General features: G+C 49.3%; 1 protein-coding gene across 1 annotated transcript in view; it reads left to right on the forward strand.

Annotated features, from left to right (window-relative positions):
• The first annotated feature begins 651 nt into the window (after positions 1 to 651).
• Positions 652 to 24,118, forward strand: part of Slc22a1 (solute carrier family 22 member 1) — a 30,643-nt gene continuing 7,176 nt past the window's right edge. The window contains exons 1-9 of the mRNA XM_051164337.1: positions 652 to 1,190; positions 8,958 to 9,061; positions 9,510 to 9,664; positions 11,755 to 11,923; positions 13,461 to 13,575; positions 13,710 to 13,816; positions 17,154 to 17,368; positions 19,081 to 19,189; positions 22,858 to 22,970. Coding sequence (XP_051020294.1) covers positions 777 to 1,190; positions 8,958 to 9,061; positions 9,510 to 9,664; positions 11,755 to 11,923; positions 13,461 to 13,575; positions 13,710 to 13,816; positions 17,154 to 17,368; positions 19,081 to 19,189; positions 22,858 to 22,970 — 1,501 coding nt within the window. The 5' untranslated portion in view covers positions 652 to 776. The remainder of the gene's footprint in view (positions 1,191 to 8,957; positions 9,062 to 9,509; positions 9,665 to 11,754; positions 11,924 to 13,460; positions 13,576 to 13,709; positions 13,817 to 17,153; positions 17,369 to 19,080; positions 19,190 to 22,857; positions 22,971 to 24,118) is intronic.

Below are 24,118 nucleotides of genomic sequence, written 5' to 3' on the forward strand. Positions count from 1 at the left end.
GCTCAGAGCTACCTAACAGTGGCTCACCATCCTAGAAAAGTGACACTCGTAAGAACCTCAACTTTTGAGACAAGAACTGATGTAGCCCAGGCTGATCGCAAACTTGGCTGTGTAGTCAAGAATGTTTTGTTTTGTTTTGTTTTGTTTTTTTGAGACAAGGTTCCTCTGTGTCGCCTTGGCTGTCCTAGACTCACTTTGTAGACCAGGCTGGCCTTGAAATCACAGTGATCCACCTGCCTCTGCCTCCCATGAGATTAAAGGCATGCGCCACCATGCCCGGCATGTAGCCAAGAATGACCTTGAACTTCAGAGACCCCTGTCTCCACCTCCTGGCTGCTGGGATTACGGGTAGGCATTGCCATGTCTGGTTTATGGGCTGCTGGGGATTGAACCTGGAGCTTCATCCATGCCAGGCAAGCACTCTACCAGCTGATATGCCTAACCTGCAGAAGGCTCAGTAATGGAAGTGTTTTTCAGAAAGTCCTGAGGGATGGGGTGTGCGTTTGCCTCCTCCTCCTAGGCCTGAGTCCTGGCTCACTTCCCAGAAAAGCAAACAAGGCCTCAGGTAAGCCTGGTGTATCCTGCCCTGGCCCTCACACTGGTATCATGGGGCAAAAGGTTATTTCTGGTTGGTTGCCTTCCAGATGTATCATGCTTGGACAGCAACTTGATTTCAAGCCACCACAGTTCCAAGGACTTTAAATGAGACACCGTCTGAACCCCTGGTGGTAGTCCGCAGCAGGTCTGGCTAAATCTGGTCAGGGTATTACCCAGCCATGCCCACCGTGGACGATGTCCTGGAGCAGGTTGGGGAGTTTGGCAGGTTCCAGAAGCAAGCCTTCCTGTTTCTATGCTTCATCTCAGCTTCTTTAGCCCCCATCTACGTGGGCATCGTCTTCCTGGGCTTCACCCCTGACCACCGCTGCTGGAGTCCCGGGGCGGCTGAGCTGAGCCAGCGATGCAGCTGGACTCTGGCAGAGGAGACGAACTACACTGTGCCGGGCCTGGGGTCTGCGGGCCAGGCCTCCTACCTCAGCCAGTGTATGCAGTATGAGGTGGATTGGAACCAGAGCGCCCTTGGCTGTGTGGACCCGCTGTCCAGCCTGACTGCCAACAGGAGCCATCTGCCCCTGAGCCCCTGCCAGCATGGCTGGGTGTACAACACTCGCGGCTCCTCCATCGTCACTGAGGTACTAATGGGCTCTGCATTTTGGGTAATTTAGAGATTGAAAGCAAATCCTAGGTGGTTCAGTGTCTTTTCAGACAGTAAGGAGAGGCTCAACTTCCGGTAAGCTGAGCAGGTAGTAGGCTGTGCCCTGGTCTTTCCACCTACTGATGACACTGAGGCATAGGTGCTATGTGGGGGAACATATGTTTTTTTTTTAAATATTTTACAATTACTTATATATGTGGGTATGTGCATGTCATGGTGTGTGTGTGTGTGTGTGTGTGTGTGTGTGTGTGTGTGTGTGTTTACAAGTGTGTGTCAAGGTCTGAAGACAACTTGTAAGAATTCTCTCCTTGTGGGGTTCCAAGGACTGGACTTAGGTCATCAGCCTTGGCAGCAGGCATCTCTAGCGTCTGAGAATCTTACCAGCGCCAGCATCACTTTTTCTCTGTTAGCTCATCTCAGAATCTATAGCCCTCACCATACCTGCTTCCCTGGAAGTGGTGTTGGGTACTCTCCTCATCTCCTTGGGTGTTAACAAGTGGCCTAAACAGTGACCAATGACAGAGTATAAGGATTGCCTTGACGTGGGTCAGCCTATGTGATGCCGGCTGTGCCTCTTCTTAGCTGAATATATCTGGGTAAGTTACTTGGTTTCTCCAAGCCTTGACCTCCCTGTAGGCAAACGGTATTACAGTAAGTTCATCTGCCATATTGTAAGGATCAACTGAGAACTGGGAAGATGAGCACCAAACATAAACACAATGACACTGTTTATGGCCTGGGAGGGGGTAGGAAGATGTCCAAGAAGCCTGACTCTGTCATTTAGTTGATTGTGCACTTGACTTTGAGAGTATTTTGTTTGTTTTTGTCTGTTTTGAGACAGGGTCTCACTATGTAGCCCTGGCTGGCCTGGAACTCTCTTTGTAGACCAGGCTGATGTTAAATTTACAGAGCTCCTCCTGCCTCTGCCTCCCGAGTGCTGGGATTCAAGGTTTTGCCACCACACCCAGAGATAGAGTTTAGTAACAAGTGCCAGTAGATGTTTTCCCCACCATGGCTCCTCCTAACTTCATGGGAGAAGTCCCATGGAGAGGCCTCAGGCCCAGGCTCGGAAGTGATGTCAGCAATATCTTGACTGTGGCTAGCATACAGCTAGCTCATCTGCAGTGAAAGGTCTAGGCCGTGGTCCTCCCCAGCTGCACCCATTCTCAATACTTTTAATGTCAGTACAGGTAAGGCTGCTGCTAGGAGGACACCCAGTGCCCCTCTGCCCTGGCATGCTCAGGGCTCCTCCTTTTCACCGGCAGAATGAGTGCTGGACACCTTGATGTATGTGGTTGGACGTAGACATCGGCCCCTGGGCATCTTCCAGTGACTGACAGTAAGTTCAGATGGCTCACCTTGCAGGGCTGCTCTGCTACGAAATCTAGGAGCCGGCCAACACTGTCTCTATGGACCTAGGACACTCTTTGCTTGAGCTCAAACCAGCCTCTAACTTGCTATGGAGTCAAGGAGGCTCTTGAGCTTCTGGTTCTCTTGCCTCCACCTCTTGAGTGCTGGCACCACAGGTGTTTGTTGTATACCATGACATAGTTTATGCAGTCCTGGGCCCAGAACCCAGGGCATCATGTATGTTAGGCAAACACTCTACCAACTGAATTATACTCCTCATGCCCGGCTGAGTTTTTCCCGTGGCCTTCTTGTCATCTCACACCCCCTGTGAAGCCTTCAACGCTAACACCATCTTCATTCTGAGCAACTCACCAGGTGTGGATGGAACTGCTCCGCTCTCTAAACAGGGCCAAACACTTTTATGTGGCAGTAGGATAGGGTTGCTGTGTTTAGCAATAAAAATAGGGCATGCCCAGGTAAAGTTGAAATAAACAGCAACTGTTTCTATGAGGCTGGCCTTAACCTCATAGTGACCTCCTTGCCTCAGCCTCTCAAGTGATGAGAATGAAGGTATGAATTGCCATACCTGGCTAACGTCTCTCTCTCTCTCTCTCTCTCTCTCTCTCTCTCTCTCTCTCTCTCTCTCGCTCCCTCTCCTCTCTCTCCTCCTCTCTCTCTCTCTCCTTCTCTCTCTCTCTCTCTCTCTCTCTGTGTGTGTGTGTGTGTGTCTGTGTGTCTGTAGGCACCCAAGGTTGTCCTATGATTTCCACATGTATACCATGGCACGTGCATACCTGCAGTCACACACATGTGCACCCACACCCATTCCACACATGAAAAGAAAAATAAGGTGTAAATTGTTCACCTCTGGCCTCTGTGTGCAGGCACACACACGCATAGGCATACATACAAATAAGTACATGTGCATGTAACATGTGCATGCCCAGACACAAAAATAACCAGAGACTGGATGCTAAGTGTAGTTATAATATGTACATAGATATTATATAAATGTAAATAAATAAGTTTATATGTATAATTATATTATATAATAAAACTCACATGTAATAGTTGTATTTCCAATATCAGTTATCAGGAGAAAATATCCTATATGATCTGCAACCTCATCATTGTTCATTAGCTGGGCAACACAAGACTCTATTTTTAAAAAACAAAACAAAACAAGAAACCCAGAAAAAGATAAAAAGGTAAAGTGATTTGAGAAGGATCATTGAACACAGATGTTGCGGGACAGAAGGACAGGGTGTAAGAGGTACAGGTGCCACATGGTGTGTGTGAGCAGTGTCTAATTTAAGGGTTCTAGCTTAGGGGAGTGGGGTAGGGAGCTGTGGAGCCCTGGATGAGAACCCAGAGGAAGTAGACACCTGGGCAGGTGTAGAGGAGGTGCCCTGCAGGGTCAGGGCTAGAGAGGAGGGGACATATGCAAAAGGACAGAAAGTGTTTTAGGAAGACTTGACCGTGTGCACAGAGGGAGGCTTCCGTGACCCCACAGCAGAGCTTGACGAAAGTGTTGAGTTGTGCAGTGGCATTGAAAGGGAGAGCGAAGGCTTGGATTTAGAGGAAAGCACCGTGCTGGGTTGAGTTTGAAAGCTAGGGTGAGAGGAAACATGGATGTAAAGGCTGGGAAAATGCCTCATTTGGAAAAGTGCCTACTGTGTGATCATGAGCACCACTATGTAAACCTCAGGTTTGCATCCAGACACCCAGAACTCCTGTTAAAAACTAGCTATGGTAGCATGTACCTGTACCCCCATCGTTCCTATAGTGAGACGGGAGCCGGAAATAGAAGAATCCTGCGAGCCTGTGGGCCAGCTAGCCTGGTGTCCGTGATGACATCTCAACAAAGAGGGCTGTTGAGAGGGCTCAGCTGGTGGCGGTTCTTGAAGGAGAGGACCAAGTCCTGCAAGTTTTCCTCTGTGGTACACATGCATATATGTACACACACACACACACACACACACACACACACACACACACACACACACCACACTCAGTAAATATATAAAAAGATATACCCTGTCTTAAACAAGGTGGAAGGTGAAGACTAGCATGCAAGGCTGTTCAATGTTTTCCGCATATATACCATGGCACATGCAGACCTGCAGTCACACACTCCAATACACATGCGCATATACACACACTATACACATACAAACACATTTCACACACAAAAAGAAAAACAAGGTGGAAATTGGTAGAGGAGGACACTTAATGCTCACCCCTGACCTCTGTGTGCAGGCACACACACCCGTGGGCTTGCATACAAACAAGTACATGTGCATGTAACACGTGCATGGCCAGACACAAAAGAAGCTCTGCTGTGGCAGGGTAGGAGGGCAGCAGAGACTGGTCTGGACAGGCAGTCTCTTCCATTTACCTTTCTCTTCTACCTGCTTTCAAAGCACCCTTGCCTCATTACTTATCCCAAACCTGAGATCGGAAGCTAAGTGTAGTTACTCATTTCCACAAAACTAATTTTTAACTTGGACATTGGAACTTGCTTTAGGGAGGAAGACGAATGACCTTTGTTTAGGTGCCACCCTAAGACTAAGGGATTGGGATCGGAAGGCTCCCCCGGGAGAAGGAATTAGATGTCTGTTAACTTTTGCTGCCCTTCCCTGCTCTGTGAGGCCCAGCTTTCCCACAGCCCACACATCAGGCTGGAGAGAGCCTCTGGCCCCACCAGCTGTGGGTGTTGAGCAATAGAGATAGCCTTTGGACAGGGTGAGCTGAGGTGGCCACGTTGGTACTTCCTAAACTTACTTGCCTTCATGATCCACCGAGGTAGAAGTCACAGGGAAGGGTCCTTGGGTGACTCTGAGGAGGCAAACATGAAGGTTGATTTGTACACTGGAAAAGCTGTCTATCCCTGGTGCAACCCCAGCAAGGGTAGCAGATGTGCCTGGGAACCCTCACCCCCGCCATCTTTGCCTTCTGTGTAGGTTGAGGCTCGCTGTAGGGGCACGGGTTGTCTAGGGTGCAATGGATGGGTGGAGTTTGGGAGCAGGGGTTTTAGACATTAATACTGGACAAGGCTTGGGGGAGTGTTGGTTCTCAGAGAGCAGCAGCACTGGAAGGTGAAACTGAGTCAAGATGGATGGGCTTCCTCGAGCTGTGGCATCTATCTGGCCCCACACATAGTCCCAGGCAAGAGTGACCCTTTGAGGAAGGGACAGACATCCTGCAGCAACACTGACTTGCAAAGATGAGATTGAAAACCAACAATGGGGCCGGGTGTGGTGGCGCACGCCTTTAATCCTAGCTCTCGGGAGTCAGAGGCTGGAGGATCGCTGTGAGTTCGAGGCCTGGTCTACAAAGTGAGTCCAGGACAGCCAAGGCTACACAGAGAAACCCTGTCCTGAGGCACCAACAAAAACTAACAACAACAAAAAAACCCCAACAGTGGCCAACAAGGGACCAAGTTGAGGCCTTAGCGGTAGCAGTCCCACAGGCCTTCCTTCTCCTGTGACTTTAGTGACAGACAGAACGTCATGGGACACAGAGTGGAGCCACAAGGAGGCTGTTGGTTTTATGAAGATATAGGACCTCTGATGCCTGGGTAACACCCAGGACTGTCTGTCCCAGTGTGTCCTGTTGGTTGGGCACATGACAAGGAGGGGACCTGGAGGACTCAGGGCCTCAGAGGGACACATTGAATGGGGTATGGGACATGTAGCTCATGAAGGTGTGTGTTAGAGGGGTTAGGTGGAGAAAAGAGTGACACTGTTCAGGACCTTGTCACCTCCCAGAGTGACAGATAACGGGGTCTGGGCACAGGTTGGTGCGTGACAAGGCTGCTTTTCTGCCCCCTTCCCTGGTGTTGAGTGGCAATGCGTGATCATGTATATCTTTCAGAAAAATGAGGGGCTGTGTCACAGCGACCTCAGCCAGTTGAGCACAGTGCCCCTAAGACTTGGTGTGTTTGACCTTGCAGCCGGACAAGGGCACAGCTCATATGCCAACTTTAGAGTCACGGGATGAGCTAATAAGATCTTAGCGTTTGAATTAAAGCAGTTCATCATTTACCAGTTTCTTACCTCCAGGGCACACAGCAGCCACGGAGGGACACGGTGTGGATGCTTTCAACTGGGAAGCCTCAGGAAGGGCCTCAAGTTGCTAAGTGACTTACTGCTGTCATACCTCATAGCATTGCTCCAGGTTGCTAGAGCCATGGCACAGTACAGAGCAGAGGAGAGGTGAGGAGGTCAGGAAGAGCTGTTCCAGCACTGAGAAGGGCAAGAGGCTCCATTCAGGGTTAGTGTCTAGCCTCCTGGCATCTGTTTGGTCTGTCTTCCTTAGCTCTGAAGGAAAGTGTCCTGCTGTACACAGGCCCAGGTCTTGCTCAGAATGTGCCCTGTCACTGTGCTTTGGGCCAGTGTAGAGGTCAAAAAAGGCCTTGGGCACACAGGTAAGCAAAGAAGAAGCCAGGAAAGTTAAACATACAGTTTACTGCTTCGGTGCAATGAGATGTGCAGCTGCTCTTCCTGGGATGCCAGGAAGGGTATAGTTCTACAACCAGCTGCTCCTTGGCTGTCTGTTCAGGCAGGCTCTACCTGTATCTTGCAGAATTTTTGTTTTTACTTATCTCAGACCCTTATCTCCTAAATCTTGAGCACTGCTTTTAGACCATAAAATCCATCCTCAAGAGTGATGTCATTTGTGTTTTACAAGAGCCTAAGTGACTTCCGTGTTCTCTCAGTGCCAGGACAGTCGTGATGCACACAAGCATTGTGTTTACCTCCCTAGACCATAGAGCCTGGGTACTGTCTCTGCGCCAACAGTTTCCGTTTTTGTGAGAGATGCCAGATGCACTTCGTAAAGGCTCTCAGTGAAAACATGCCTTAAATTGTTGTGCGTGTGGGACTGGGCTAATTGTTATCTGAATCCCTTTCCCCAAAATTGTGCTGGGTTTTAATATGGTTAAACTAAACAGATCTGGACCAGACTCTAGGAGTCCTGATCCAGCACGGGTTACAATAGAATCGGGCTGAATTTCCTTCTTACCTCACCCTGATTGTGCTTTTACACCCCAGGTCCCACGTCCCACGCCCCACACCTGCACCCCATGCCCCATACCCCTCACCCACACCCCACGCCCCATGCCCCACACCCCACACCTGCACCCCATACCCCACACCCCTCACCTACACCCCACACCCCATGCCCCATGTCCCACACCCCACGCCCAACACCTGCACCCCATGCCCCACACCCCTCACCCACACCCCATACCCCACGCCCCATGCCCCACACCCTGCCCCAGCCTTGCTCCCTCCAGGCCTCTGAACAGTGGTGCACATCTAGGGCCGGCCCCTTTCTCTGTCTCCCCGTTAATTCTTCCCCCTCGCTCTTCACACGCAGGACCACTTCTACTTCTCACACTCCTCCATGTCCTGGCTCTGTCTTCTGTTTTACTTCCACTCACAGCTCCTTTAGTGATAGAATTCAGTTAAATATATAATATCTACATGCTCTGAAAAACAAGATTCCTTTTTTTTGAGACAGGGTCTTACAGAGTCCAGTCTGTCCTTGAACTTACTGTATAGCTGTGGGTAACCTTGAATTCCCAATCCTCCTGCCTGTCTTCCCATCGGTGCTCCCCCAGTGCTGATGTCATAGGCATGGGCTACGAGGCCTGCATTTCTTTTGTTATGTGTCTTTGTATTTGGCTCTGTTTTCTTGGTTGTGTGCGCATATGTGTGGACGTGAACATGTATATGCAGGCACATGTGCATGTATGTATATGTGTGCATATGTGTGTGTGTATGTGTGCCCGTGTGTGTGATGCATGTGTGTCGGTGCTAGCCTATGGAGGCTACAGGTTGACAGTGACTGTCCTTCCCTACCACCTTTCATTTGATTTTGTGAGGTACGGTCTGTCTCTGCACACAGAGCTCTACATTTTGGCTAGCCTGGCTGCTCAGCCAGTCCCCGGGAGCTGTTCATCTCTTCTGCCCAGCATTAGGCCTACTGGCATATGCTGCTGCCCCCAGATCTTTACTTGGGTGCTGGGGATCTGAACTCTGGACTTTACGCTTGCACACTTTACCCACTGAGCCACCTTCCTGGACCTCGATTGTGTTTCCCTGTGGAGAGCTTCCCTGGCAGCCACAACTCCCCTGAGGGCGTTTATCTGTTCCAATGGTAGCCAACTGCCAGCAAAGCCAATGGCAGCTGTCTTCACAGACACAAAGGTTTTGGGAACGAGCTGGGCATGGCGGTGCTAGGCTTATCGGATGTTTTAGACACAGCTGACCCAGCCTGGGGAGAACAACTTCAGTGTGGCAGTTTGCTTTGTTTGGTGGAGGTTGGGAGAAGGGCTTCGGCTTTCCCACGATTCTCAGATGTTTCCCCCTCTTTCTTATTGCTTCAGTTTAACCTGGTGTGTGAAGACGCCTGGAAAGTGGACCTTTTTCAGTCCTGTGTTAACCTGGGCTTCTTCCTGGGCTCCCTGGTTGTGGGTTACATGGCAGACAGGTATGTGGAGGTGGTCCATTTGAGTCGGACTTTGGAGAGTGGACAGGGGTGAGACGTATGGCTGGTCAGGCTCTATTGCAGAGGGTGGGTGCAGATAAGATTCGGCAGTGGAGGCGTCAGGCCACTGGGACTACCAGCAGAGGAGCTGGACAGCCGTGGAAGAGCATGTAGATTGGACAGAAGGGGTGGGGGCTGAGAGAAGTGAATGTTATGCTTTGAGTAGGGAGGTGGCTGTGGGTCATTTTGGGTTTGCAAACAGCCAAGTCTCATCTGTTCATGGGCTTGGGCTTGTGCCAAAGGTGGCACTCTAACTTAGATAGGTGGAGTCTGAAACTGTGTTTAAATGGCCCAGGAGGTGCTCAAGAAGGCTATCAGGTAGGCAAGTGAGTATACACATGCGTGACCCCAGATTCTTAATTCCCTCCTACACAACTCCTTATCTCTGCAGGTTTGGCCGTAAGCTGTGCCTCTTGGTGACCACTCTGGTCACCTCCCTGTCGGGTGTGCTGACAGCTGTGGCCCCAGACTATACATCCATGCTGCTCTTTCGCCTGCTGCAGGGCATGGTCAGCAAGGGCAGCTGGGTATCCGGCTACACTTTGAGTAATTATATGAGGGCTGGGTGTGGGGCTGGCTGTGGGTGTGGGTGTGGGGCTGGGTGTGGGTGTGGTCCCTGGGTTCAGGAAAGACAGGGATGAGGTAGTGGGGCACACCAAGGTGAGTTAAATGTGGACATGGAGGTTTGGGGAGCAGGGGATGTTTGTGGGGGCTAGGGAAAAAGAGGCAGTTAGTTGAGAGAGAGAGAGAGAGAGAGAGAGAGAGAGAGAGAGACTAGGGCTGTTGTATGAGATCTTTTTCTCTCAGCAGTCATGTCATTCTTGGTAAGGGGAGTGAGTGGAGGTTCAGGAAGCAAAGTAGACCGAAGTATATTTTAATTTTAATGTAGAAAGAACCGACAACTCCTCCAAAGCCAGGCTACAGATACAACTGACTTTATGAAAACCTAGGAGGCCATGAGATATCTAGATATGGAGACAAAAAGAGGTTCTGCCTTGAGAAATAATGACTCACTAGTGAGGCCCAAGTAGTGCAGACTAGCCCATGACACCTGCATGCTGATAATGAGCGATTAAGAAAGAAACTGTGTTGAACCCCCATTCCAGGTCCAAGTAGCTGTAGGATCTGGGCAAGTTACGTCACCCCTCTCTGTGCTTCAGCATCTTGGAAATGAGGATAATAGTGTCACTTTCATCCCGTGGGTTGTTTTGAGAAATAGGCAGGTTGCTGGGTATCCAAGTGGCCCAGTGTCAGGCATGTAGCCCCGCCTAGGAACACTGCTGGTGCTGCTTGTTGGCACTGCGATAAAGGGTATAGGCACTGGGGTAGATAAGATGTCCCTCTGCCTCCTTGGATCTCAAGGCTAGAGAGAGGTCTACAGCCAGATGCCCAAGTGGCTTTAGCAGGATGTGTTAGGAGTCTCAGAAGACTTCTGTCCCCTGTGCTTCTGTTGGCGCCAGGACATACTATGCCATCCCCTCTTGTTCACTGGTGGCTCTTTCTCAGTCTCCTTTCTTGACCACTTAATATGGCACGACCTCAGGACATTGCCTTCCAGCGACTCCAAGACTGTTCATTTTGGGACCTCCTTAGTCACACACCCTGGTCTCCTGCCAGCTGCTCAGGTCACAAACCACCACCTTGTACCCCCATATTCCTTCAGTGGATCTTGTTATTGTGTTAAGTTTCAACATATGTCCAGAGAGGAACCCACTGTTCCTAGCCCGACCGTTGCCTCATCTCCACGTGTACCTCCTAGCTGCAGGCATATTCAGTTCTCAACTCCTTAGCATAGGGAGCCTCTGTGGACACACAACCATTGTAACACTATGTGACACTATTGTGGGCTATGGTGCCACAGCGAGAGTGAAGTTCTCTTAGTGCCCTGCATGGCCCCAGGATTTTCTGTTGTCCCCTAACTCAGCCTTACTCCTCTGCCTTTGTACCCCACTCTTCCCCTATTCTTCCTACTATCTGGATCCCCACATAGTTGCTTCACCACACCTTATGGCATCCTTACCACCAGGACTGCTTTCCTATTGGTCCATCCACTCTCATGACCATCAACCCTTCTAAAACAGCAGCCCCGCTGCACTTTGTGTTCCTCGGCAAGTGTCTCATTCCCACTTAGTGTTTGATAGAGGGTAGAGGCACCAAGGTAGATAAGATGTCTCGCCCCCTGTCTCGTATATGTTCTGTTTGGGAACAAGAGGCTCCATTTGCCTTCCAGGCCAAGAGCAGTGCCAACATGCTAGAATACTTGTAGAGTTAGCGATTGCGCCAGAACCCCAGGGGGATTTTCTAGCTCAGCCTGGAGTTTCTATGAATATTTGGGGAGGAGAAGCTCGAGCCTTGAAGCATGCCAGGGGAGACATAGATAGCAAGAAAAAAGGCAAAAAGAGGGGGCGACAAAAGAAAACCTGACAACAAACTGGCCTGGTAAACCTCCAGCAATGCAGACTGGGTTTAGGGGAAGGAGAAGGAGAAAACACACAGATGCAGAAAGAAAGCAGGAGTGGATGAAGCAAGGCCCATGGCTGGTGAGAAGCAGGAGGCAGGGGCATGTCTCCCTCTAGGAGCCTCCCTCTAGGTCTTTCTTCTCTGAGAACAGCCTCTCACCACCGTCTCTTTTTCAGTCACGGAGTTTGTCGGCTCTGGCTACAGACGAACAACGGCAATCATGTACCAAGTGGCCTTCACCGTGGGGCTAGTGGGACTTGCTGGTGTGGCCTACGCCATCCCCAACTGGCGCTGGCTCCAGCTGGCGGTCTCCGTGCCCACCTTCCTCTTCTTGCTGTATTACTGGTAATGCCTCCCCCTGCCAGAGACAAGTTGGCTCTCTATGACCTTCGGGCTCCATGCAGGGCTGGGTTCTGGGTGTATGGAGGGCTTTGTGCTGACCTCAGCCACCGCACAGGCCACCTTCCAAGAGGCCTGAGCCTACACTAGCAGTCCTGTGGCCTGGTGTTTACACGCAATGCACATCATTCTTTTGATATGCCCAGGGCTCCTCACATGTGGGCTGCTCTCCTAACACAGAGCAGGTCCAAATTCACTCCACCCTCACATAGACAGGAGTGGCACTACAAGGAAGTACAGGGGTAGGCCGCCCATCTCAAAGGATATGCGCCTTCTTCTAGAAGCACGCCAATCCAACCACAGGGAGACTGGCCGTAGGGCATCAGCCCTGGGTCAGTATCCAACAGTGCTTCCCAGAGGCCCTGGGGAACCTTGGAGATAGTTTTATAAGCTATGTAGCATGGGATGACAGGCAGGAGTGGACACTTTCCTACCGTGGCCTCCCATCCTGTATTCCCCAGAGCCCCCTCTAGCTACACCGCTTTAAGTCAGGTCATCTCACGTTGTTGCCTGATTTCCCTCCTCATCTCCTTGCTTCCTGTCTCACTTCAATGTTTCATGTTAGTGTCTCCATTAGTAAGCCTCCGCCCTGCCTCTCCTCTAGCTCCACAGTAGGCACTTGGTCTTAGTTAAAACAACTTACAAGTAAATGAACGCATTGAAGGGCCCCACTGGCAGCCTTCTCTGGGGAAGACGCATACTGAGTCATTCCAGAACAGGACACCCCCAACGAAGTGTCAATGTTTTGTTTTTGTTTTTGTTTTGTTCTTTTGCTTTGTTTTTTGTTTTGTTTTTCTGAGAAAGGTTTCCTTGTGTAACCCTGGCTATCCTGGAACTCGCTCCGTAGGCCAGGCTGGCCTCGAATTCAGAGATCCCCCTGCCTCTGCCTTCAGAGTGCTGGGATTAAAGGCATGCACCACCAAGCCTGGCTTTTGTCCATCAAATTTTATGGCAAGTGACCCCTTTGTTTGGGAAATAGCATGGGCATTGTTCAGCAGCCCACGATACACACGACGTATGTAGGGCAGGGTATGCGAAGCTCCTACTCTGTGTTTTCTCTGGACTAGGACTCCCAGCTTTTTTTATTTATTTAATTTTAATTTTATTAATTTATTCAGATTACAACTTAGTTGTTATCCCATTACTTGCATCCTCCTATTCCTCCCTCCCTGGACTTCCAGCTTTTAAGAGCGATGGGACCCCACTTCACAGAGAGGCTGTGGAGGGAGCCCCAGTTACCTTCTGCTTTGGTAATCTCAGCCAGCGGCTCCAAGTAGCAGTGACTTACAGAGCTCACGCATGCACCACACAGCGGGGACCATAATCGCACACCACAGCCTCTTGGGGGGACCCCCTCTTCACAAGCATCTTGGGGAGTCACAGTCCTACCCAAGGATTTGGGGCTGCTGTGAGCATTGCACCAATGCTTAGGTGGGGGCGAATCCTCTGGGAAAGGCCCTGTGGTTATAAGCTGTGTCTGCAGGCTTGTCCCCGAGTCCCCCCGATGGCTGCTGTCCCAGAAGAGAACCACCCAAGCAGTAAGGATCATGGAGCAAATTGCTCAGAAGAATGGGAAGTTGCCCCCCGCCGACCTGAAGGTACTGAAGTCCAGAAGGGGCTCGCCCCTTTGTGGGGTTGGGGCTGCCTTGCAATCTTCATGGGATGGGGCCCCTCCCTGGGAGACCGTCTCCTGCACACTGACCATGTGTAGTGATGACCCAGTCTCCCTCAGATGCTCTGCCTTGAGGAGGATGTGTCAGAAAAGCGGAGTCCTTCGTTTGCCGACCTGCTTCGAACTCCCAACCTGAGGAAGCACACCTTCATCCTGATGTATCTATGGTGAGCATCTTTCTTGGACATCCCCTGGAGCCGCTCTGCTGCTGTCCAAATGCTGGGTACCAATAAGCCCATAGAAAGAGCATGGATAAGTGCTCAGCACAGTTGTTGGGTCAGAATCTTCCAAAGGCCTTTTTGCTCCCTTGTTTTCGTAAGAATGGGTGAAGGGCCAACACTGAGAAGGGCAGAGAAGAACAAAGCATTTCTGAGGCTACCCCAGTCTAAGTGACTTATCTTCTGGGGGCGGCTGGTGTGGGGTAGGGGAGAAGTTTCCAGTGGCTCAGTGTCTTTAAGTAGATAATGCATTTCCTCATTTCTCAAAACCTTGTAACTCACCTCTGGGCCGTTGTGCACCCTTGGTTCACGGGAAAGGACCTTGTAGCACACAGATACACCTTTCCCTGTGCCTGTCAAGGGCAGTTCATGGCCCCTTCTTGCTTTCATGAGGAAAAATTCTACCTGTTCCCTCAGGACACTAGTCAGTCTTCCACACACGGCTGCCTTTTCAAAACAAACAGAGATCTTAAGCCATTCCCTTAGCAGCCAAGGCTGGCCTTGGGGCCTCCTCTCTCACACAGGATCTGCGCTGTTGCCCTGTTTGCTTTAATGTGTTTTAGTGGAACAAAGAGCCGAGCTAGAAGGGTATTGCTGGGCACATAGTAGGCTGGTGGTAATCGTTTGCTGAATGAGTATCCATGGTTCCATGGACTCCTCTGATCTTTTTAGACACCAGGTTTACCACCACTCTCCTGCCTCAGTACCTTTTACCCCTCACATTGGGGTCCTGTGCTCAGCCATGGCTGTTACAGGCATGCTCGTGTCTACTCTGTGTTTGCCTCAGCAGTGTGTCCTCCATGTTGGCACATGACCCACTGCAGATAGGGACAGTGGCTTGCTCTGCTGTCCTGCCCAGCTTCTCATCTGTATCCCAAATACACTCATCCCACGGAAGCCTCTCCATTCCCTTACCCCCACCAGCCAGCCCTTCAGTGAACTCTATGTAAACATGGCCTGGACAGTGCCGGAGGTTCTGGTGTGTGCTCTCCATCCTGAGGGGAGCACTGCAGCACGCCTTCTCATATATGCTGCAGCAGCCTGCATCCTCCCTACTTCCCTCAAGCTGTGCACTGCAGGGCACTCGCGCTTTCTCAAACGTTTTCTACGCTTTCCATTGGCTTCTGGATCCAGCAGGAATGGACCTGTGTTCCTTCTTGTGACCTATGTGGCCTTTGGTGACTCTCACCATCTCTCTTCCATCCCCTCTACCTGCTTACTGTGTGTGTGTTTGTGTGTGTATGTCCATGGAGGCCTGTGTGTGTGTGTGTGTGTGTGTGTGTGTGTGTGTGTGTGTGTGTATAGAGGCCCGAGGTCAACATTAGATATTGTCTACCATTCTCCATGTTATGTTTTGAGGCAGTGTTTCTCACTGGACCTGAATCTTGACAGTTTATCTAGACTGCCTGGCCAGGAAGCCTCAGGGGTCCTCCTGTTCTGCCTCCCCAGCTCTGAGCTTACAGAATGCACCAGCATGCTGGCTTTTTACATGCGTGAAGAGGTTCTGAACTCACACTTGGACAGCAAGCACTTTGCCAACCGAGCCATCTCCCTAGCCCACACCTGCTTTTTAAAAATTACTGCAACCCAAAGGACCCGCCCACTTCTACATCTTGACCACGTGACAGTATGAAATTACCTGCACCAGTGTGTGACACAGGAAACTCATCAATAGTGTGAGAAATAATATGCCCAGCTCATAGGCATCTGGAAACGAGTGAGAAGATCTGTGTAAAGGGCCTGGCATAGTGGTGGACATAGCTGCAAAAAGTATTTTGCACATTTTAATATATGTGCAATTCTTGAGTCTGCCAAAAGATGGCAGCACTTATTCACAGACTGGTTGACCAGTTATTTTATATATATAATTTATTCATATTACATCACAATTGTTATCCCATCCTTGTATCCTCCCATTCATCCCTCCTACATGCTTTCCCCCTTTCCCCTCCCCTATGACTGTGACTGAGGGGGACCTCCTCCCCCTGTATGTGATCATAGGGTATCAAGTCTCCTCTTTGTACCCTTCTATCCTTCCTCTGAGTGACACCAGGTCTCCCCATCCAGGGGACGTGGTCAAATATGGGGCACCAGAGTTCCTGTGAAAGTCAGTCCCCACTCTCCACTCAACTGTGAAGAATGTCCTGTCCATTGGCTAGATCTGGGTAGGGGTTCAAGGTTTACTGCACGTGGTTATACAGTTTTTTTTGTTTTGTTTTGAGACAGGGTTTCTCTGTGTTATCTTGCCTGTCCTGAACTTGCTTTGTAGACCAGGCTGGACTTGAACTCACAGTGATCTGCCTGCCTCTGCCTCCCAACTGTTGAGATTAAAGGTGTGCACCACCAGTTTTTTAAAAAACTGATTAATTTATTCACATCCCAGTCATAGCCCCCTCCCCTCCTCTCCTCCCAGTCCTACCCTCCCTCCCCTATTCCTCAGAAAAGGGGAGGGAACCCCCCCCCCCCCCCGGCTCATCAAGTCATATCAGGGTTGAGTGTGTCCTCTTCCTCTGTGTTATAGAGTTTTGTCTTAAATGTGACCATGAAGGCTGAAAGCGATTTTGCCTGCTGGGATGAAACAGTGATTTCTTATGGATTAAAATCTTACCATGCAAGGCCAAGTTTTATGCAATGGTGACAGTTTCCAAAATGGTTTCATTTCCCTTTAGTGACGCATGGTCTCTCTTTAAGTTTGGACTTGAGCCCGCCATGGATTCTAAACTTTGGGAGGATGGTACTGATGACCGTGACAGTATTCCTACCCTTGCTGCGAGCCAGGAGCTGCACTCAGCTCATTTATCTGTTATCTCAGTCAGTGTTCACAACAGAGCAGTATTCTCCATGCTGTCACTCTCCCACCCACTCATGGGAAGACTGAAGGATATAGAAAGCAACCTGACACCAGGTCGAGTTCACTCACTCATTGCCTGCATCTACTTTCTATGCTGTGGGCCTGTACAACTGTTAGAGGTCACTCTGTGTGCCTAAGCTCAGCCAAGCCCCAGACATCTGAGCTTGCAGCAAGCAGGAGTATCAGGCTGCAATCTCTCACCATCTTCCTGTTCCAGATATCCTGGTGGACGGGGTGGGGGTGGCAGGGGGGAGAAGGTTTTAAAAGTAGGTGTATTGGGGATGCCTGTAAGACACACTCGCCTGTCAAGGATCCTAGGAGGACACTCTTCGTGTCATCCTAGGGTAGCCATCTTGTACCATGTGATGCGTCCTTCTGTCCAGCTGGCAGGGTTCCTCGGAGCTGGCTTCTAACTTGTGGTCTCCTCTTTGGCAGGTTCTCTTGTGCTGTGCTGTACCAGGGGCTCATCATGCACATGGGGGCCACAAGCGTGGACCTCTACCTGGACTTCTTTTATTCCTCTCTGGTGGAATTCCCTGCGGCCATCGTCATCCTCGTCACCATTGACCGCATTGGTCGCATCTACCCGATAGCGGCTTCAAATCTGGTGGCAGGGGCAGCCTGCCTCCTCATGATCTTTATCCCACATGGTAAGTTGTCTGTTGTCATCACTTCCCAGGTGATCGAATTGTGGGGACAGTGTTGTAACCCTCTGATAAGCGACTGGAACAAGAACAAAGGTAGGGCGTTGCCTTGGCATGACTTGAAACAGTCTTGGATTGAGGTATAGCAAACATATAAGGAGCACATTCAAAGTGAATGACTCAGTTTGCTAAACATCCAGACACCTGGCTTGCAGAACCCAGACGCAGGATCCTTCTAATCTTTAGTGTCCTTTCCAGTCCTCATGATCAATACCACTGACTGTCAATCACCCCTCCTGACCTTTGTTGCCACAGATTAGCCCAGGTTCATAAATGAAGCCGCCTTGAATGTGCCTCTCCTGTCCCCCATGGCCGTTGTTCCTGTGAGGCTTCTCTGTGGGCTGCATTTTTCCCTTCTTAATATTATCTTGTGCTTTATACCAAACATCACACTGTGTGATCTCCCCTACTGATTGTTGCTCACAGTCTTTGTCCATTGGGTGTAGAGCTGGGCTACGTATTTCTTCTTGGTAGACGTAGGTCCTTTGTTCTCTTGGGGAACATGTCTGGGAGCACACTGGCCAAGTCCACAGGGACACCTGAGTTTAGCTTCAGTGGACCCTGAAAGTTTGCCAAAGATGGCTGGGCCACTTTCTGCTTTCCCCAGGAACATGGGGGTGTTCTAATCGTCCAGCTCTCACTGTAGCGCTTGGCTCTGCACGTCTCCGATGGAGGTTGGGTGATGAATGTGATCGTTGCTTCATAATTCTTACAACCCAAGACAAACGCACTGCATAGAGGGTCCAGGCAGAGGTACTTGAGGTGGTTTTGTATAGGAAACTGTAGATTCCAATGAAGCTGAGCCTCTAGCTCTCCCACCTGCACCTTTTGTTGCTGTGTCCTGGGCTGTGAGCCTGGTGAGTCACTTTGGCCGTCTCCCATGCAGGGTGCTGTGGGCAAGATCTGGAGATCTCAGATTTTCTCAAGAATCATACTGGGCAAGACATGAAAGAGGTGTGTGTGTGTGCACACGCGTGCATGCGTGCATGTATGCATGAGCAGTGGGAAGTTCTGTGGTGTCTTCAAACTTAGACCTCCTCTCCTTTCTCTCATATCCCTGTTTCTAGAAGCCTGAGTAGCATTTTTGAACTGCATAGCATTGATGCCAGGGAGTGGAGTGCAAAGGGCTAAGGGCAGTCTTCCCTGCCTGTCAGAGCTGGGCTATTGCTGGTCTGAGGACTCTTCTGGCCATAGCACCCTCCATTGGCTCCATCCTTAGTTCACATTCCATGGCAGTCCTTTTTGGCTTCTGTAAAGCATGTTAGGGCATTCCAGACACCTGTGGGTTCTAGAGTCTTGTCAGAGGGCAGAACAGAAGAGGCTCTTGCTGTGGGCCGACTCCCAGAGGAGAGAGGAGAAAGATGAGCAGGGGTAGATGTTGAGTCCACTGACAGCAGGAGGCAGAACAGGTGTAAACAGTCCAGTCTTTCTTCTGCACAATGGAACCTTCCAGAATACATCACTAGCAAGTCCCCAAGTCACTCAGGTATCAGTTTACTTATTCAAGCAAAGAGGATCACTTTTTATGCTCTTCAGCGTTCAGTGGTCCTAGCTAGGCCAGCCCAGTCCAGTCAGGCTTTTCCTCTGTCAACTCCAGCTCACCCAGGGAGCTTCTTCCCTCCAGCCATTTGTTTGTTTGTTTGTTTGTTTCTTCCTAGAGTTACATTGGTTGAATGTTACCCTCGCTTGCCTTGGCCGAATGGGAGCCACCATTGTGTTACAGATGGTCTGCCTGGTGAATGCTGAGCTGTACCCTACGTTCATCAGGTGAGGCCACAGATGGGGATGGACACCCGATAGTCAGGCAGAGGGCAGCATTTCCGTGAGAAGCCTCCAAGGACGGGTTGCTGTAATACTTCCTTTCTTTGCTGTGACAGACTACCTAACCAAAGCAAGTTAAGGAAGGAAGCATTTAATTGGCTCCCATCATGGTGGGGAAAGGCGTGGGGGAATGGGAGGCTAGCTGGTCACACTGTCTTGGCAGCCAGGAAGCAGAAAGTAAACAGGAAGTGAGGTCAGATTATAAAACCAAGGTCTGCTCCTAGGAACGCAGTTCCTTGACTTTAGGGAAATGACCAGTGAGGTAGTCTTCCTCTTACTGGGCCATCTCTGTTGTTGCTGGGTTGTGGTTCTATATATATTCTGCATATCAAGCCCTCATCAGATACTGGGCTTGTATGTAATCAACCTTCCATTCAAAGGCTGCCTTTCCACCCTGTGGATTGCATCCCTGATGAGCACACATTTTACCTTTTCACACAGTCCAGAATCTCTTTCACTCTTGCTGTCTGTGCTTTGGTGTTGAAAAACTCCTTTTCCCCCCTAAAAGTCTCATACACATAGAGTGTAGTTGGTTTTTTCCCCCTAATATACAGCTTGAGTTTGGGTGACATATGTGTAACGTGCACATATATTTTTATGTTTATTACTCTTCAACTCTTGGCACAGCCAAAATAGAGCATGGTGCCCTCGTTCCCACCAAGTTTCTTCAAGCCTCCTCACAGAAAGTCCTCCCTGTAGACCCCATTCTATCTGTACAGTGTTGCCTTCCCCAGACCATTAGCAAATGAAAGGTCATGACATGTAGTCCTTTGTTTGTGATGGGCTGTACTCACCCCACTGCATTTGCCACTGCCTTGTTCTTTCCTGAAAAGAACTCCAGAGGGTGAATGTCCCAGTACCTGCTTCTCCAGCAGGTGAACACAGCTACCAGCACAGGACGATAATGTCACCTACTGCCAACATCCCGAAGCCTTTGAGTGGACATGTGTTTTTACTTGAATTGGGTGGATGCAGGAATGGGATTGCAGGGCCAGGCTTAGATAAGCACGTGTTTAACTTTATTGTATTTTATTTTCAAGATAGTGTAGCCCTGGATGTCCTGGAACTTGCTCTGTGGACCAGGCTGGCCTCAGACTTAGAGATCTGACTGCCTCTGCCTCCCAACTGCTGAGATTAAAAGTGTGTGCCACTACACCTGGCTGTGTTTAATTTTATATTTATCTATATAAAAGAACAGTAGACCTATTTTACAAAGATGCTGTACTTTTTTTGCATCCTCCAGGCATATGTAGGGGATGAAGGTCTATGTTTAGTGTGGTCACTCTTGGGTCCTCCTGGCAGGTGGGAGACATCAAAGTAGCCTTACTTTTCCTAGCCCCTGATGATTCTCAGTATCTGTGCATGAGCTCACGGCTGCCAGAATTTTAAGAACTTAGATTTTAGAGTTATTTAAAACATACTTATCGTGTGTGTGTGTGTGTGTGTGTGTGTGTGTGTGTGTGTGTGTACTACAGCTTGTGTACAGAAGTCATATGACAACTTTCAGGAGGTTGTTCTCTCCTTCTGCCACAGGATTGAACCAGGTCGTTAGGCATGGCAGCAAGCGCCTTTACCTGCTGATCTGGGTCTCTAGCCGTAAGATCTTAACTTGAAATGAAGATTATTTTAATTGTAAAAGTAACCACTTTATCTCAATATCTGATATGCAACTCCCCAAGGGGACACAACCCACAGGTTGAGAAGCTTAAAAAATGGCCATTGTCATAACCAGTCCTTGGTTAGAATTTGTCTTAGTACCTTAAATTCCCGCCCCCTCCCGTGTGTAAGTTATTTCTTCTCCATTGGTTCTTGTGAAAATGTCTAAGAAACACTCCAGCTCCCCCATGTCGTCTAATGCCTGCCGCTGACTGAGCCAGAAGTCACGTGACTCCAGTCTATTCTTTGTTTTTTTCTGCCAAGTCCTTTATCAAAAGAACATGTTTAAACTCTTGCCTGTAAAGAATTGGCTTGGTCTGAGTACAAGGAGATAAAGGGAAATTAAGGAGAAAACTTTCTTCTAGGCTTTCCAGGGCTCTATAATGAGACCCTGTCTCAAAACAAAACAAACAAACAAACTGAACAACAAAAAAACAAACAAACAAACAAACAAAAAAACCAGAGACGGGGGCAGGAGAAGATTTTCTATGCTACTAATTTTGAACCAAGAGTCTAAAAATGAAATAGCTGGGACAAACAAGTCTACTGTCACAGCTGCCAGATCCAAAGAAATGGTCAAAGGTGCTGTGTGCTACTGTGACAAATTACCTGAAACAGTCAACTTTTAAAAATGAAAGGTCTTAAAATATTTAATAAAATAATTTTTAAAAGAAAAGGTCAATTTTTACTTCTTCTTTCAGAGGCTTCAGTCTGTGGTCACTTGACCCTGTTGCTGTGGCCTTGGGGCCTGGAGTCTCGAGATAGCACAAAACATTATGACCAGAATGTGTGACCAGAAAGAAAAAAAACCAAAGAGAAACAAAGAGAAAGGAGCGGGGTTCCCATCTCTCTGTTCAAAGGCATACTCCTGATAGCCAGACTTCTTGCCACTAGACCCTACCTGCTAAAGCAGTGAGTGCTGTGACCTCTAATACAGATTCTCATGTTGTGGTGACCCCCCAACTATGACATTACTTCATTACTGCTTCAGAACCATAATTTTGCTAATGTCATGAATTGTAATATAAATATCTGATATGCTGGATCTCTGATATGTGACTCCCAGAGGGGACACGACGCCCAGGTTGAGAGCCGCTGTCCTAAAGGCTCCATCACCTTGTTTAGAACACCATCAGCCAGGGACCAACTGTGTAACACACAGGCTTATCTGGATACTTCCCTAAACAACAGCAATTACCAAGGGCTGGGTCCTCTATGGAGGAGCCCAAAGGCTACTTCCTGGATGCCCCTTTCCACTGTGCACGGGGTGGTGAGCATTCACAGAAAGCCGGGGAGGAAGCCGGATGCCAAGAAACAATCTTAAACATGATGCCTATGCACATACAGCCGGATAAGTTCCATTGCATCAAAAGCAGATAGCAAAAGGCAGCCATTTTGGCCGCCCATTGCTATGTAAGCACTCCTGATCCAAAGAGGGACTAGATGAGCCACAGGACCCTGCTTCTTATTCACAGGGATGTCTGAGCTGAGGAGCTGTCTTCAAACTCTGGGTATCACATTCATTGGGTGTTGACACCAGGCATTGCCTGTACGAATCTGGGTCTTACTAAACAGCTACACACACAGATATCACGGTCTCTTCCCAAGTGACTGCATATCGCAGCCCCAGGACAGGAGTCGGGAGAGAGCTACAGTTTAATCCAGAGAGCATGTGCACTTGCTTGGCTCCCCCAGGCCCTTAGCTGACCTCTAGGAGTGTGAGGGCTGAGCATCTGAGAGTAAAATTGCAGAGGTAGGGTGTCTTTTTTTTTTTTTTTTCCAGCTGTCTGAGCAGTGTAGCTTTCAGTAGCTTGCCACCTTCTTTTTCCACAGCTCTTCCCAGTCCTGTGGTTTTGGGGTGCTGAACACTAGCCCATGGCTGACCTCGTGCTTGTTCTAGGATGCTGTTAACACCTTGAAGGTGATGCATGAACGTGACTTGTTTGGTCTCTTCCCAGGAACCTTGGGATGATGGTGTGCTCTGCCCTGTGTGACCTGGGTGGCATCTTCACCCCCTTCATGGTGTTCAGGCTGATGGAAATTTGGCAAGCCTTGCCCCTCATTTTGTTTGGTAAGACTTCTTGCCATCTGGTGGAGGCCATTGTGTGAGCGCTCAGAAGCTGTTTGTGGAGTGAGTGAGTGTTGAGGATGGAGCCTGGGCCTCAGCTGTCTCCTGGCTGACTCTGCCCTGCATCTTAGGACATAGTGTAAGATGCAATTCCCATGTAGTGGCCAGAGGTTTCCATCCCGTGCCTCCACAACCCATCAGTCCATCAGTCCATCATGCACGCCATGATGGTCTTTTGACACAACGTCCTGCCTTCTTATGCATTCAATTTCTAATTTGTGTGCACCGAGTATGTTGTTGCTATGGGTACAATGGTGTTGAGGGGTTATCCCTTTCTGAGGAATGGTGGCATTCATCTGTCATCCCAGGACACTGGAGGCTGAGAGAGGGGGCAACCAGAGAATTAAAGGCCTACAAGGGCTGTATGTGAGACCCTGTCTCAGAGAGCAAGGTGGTGAAGGGCACAAAGAAACACATGGGAATCAACAACGTCCTGGGTCCTCTCTGCTGATAAAGCTGGACTGGACGAAGAGGATGGGAATACAATTTCTGTCCCAAAGCCTGGAGCAGGAGGGGTCTAAGACCTACTTACCCACCAGCCAAAAGCTAAATGTCTGCTTGTGTGTGGGGCAAAGGCGAGGGAGGAAGGGAGGGAGGGAGGCGAGGGGGGGAGAGTAATAAGAAGGGCTTATGCACACACAGGTTGGCCTCGCTCTCTAGCCCCGTCTCCATCTCCATCTCTATACTTAAGTACCCATGTACCTATCATCTGTGTATCTGTACATGCATATATCTGTCATCTATGCATGTTTCTATTGTATTTCTTTTATCTTTTATCTATAGATCTATCACCTGCTTGTGTATTATCACGTCATTATCTATTATCTATCATCTGTATCTATCACATATCTACCTGTCTATCTGCCTATCTATCCATCTGTCTGTCTGTCTGTCTGCCTATTGGTCTATCTATCACCTAGCTATTTACCAATGTATATATCTATCTATCATCTATTTACCAGGCATCTGTCACCATCTGTCTATCTAAAATAACAACCTAAAACTGATATTTATATTTTTCTTGAGGTACTCACCTTCAACAGTCCCCTTGCATTTCTCTAACTATCCAATTACCTCAATTTCCCCCTAAA

Source organism: Acomys russatus, chromosome 21 (assembly GCF_903995435.1).
Source record: "Acomys russatus chromosome 21, mAcoRus1.1, whole genome shotgun sequence".
NCBI classification, from domain to species: domain Eukaryota; kingdom Metazoa; phylum Chordata; class Mammalia; order Rodentia; family Muridae; genus Acomys; species Acomys russatus.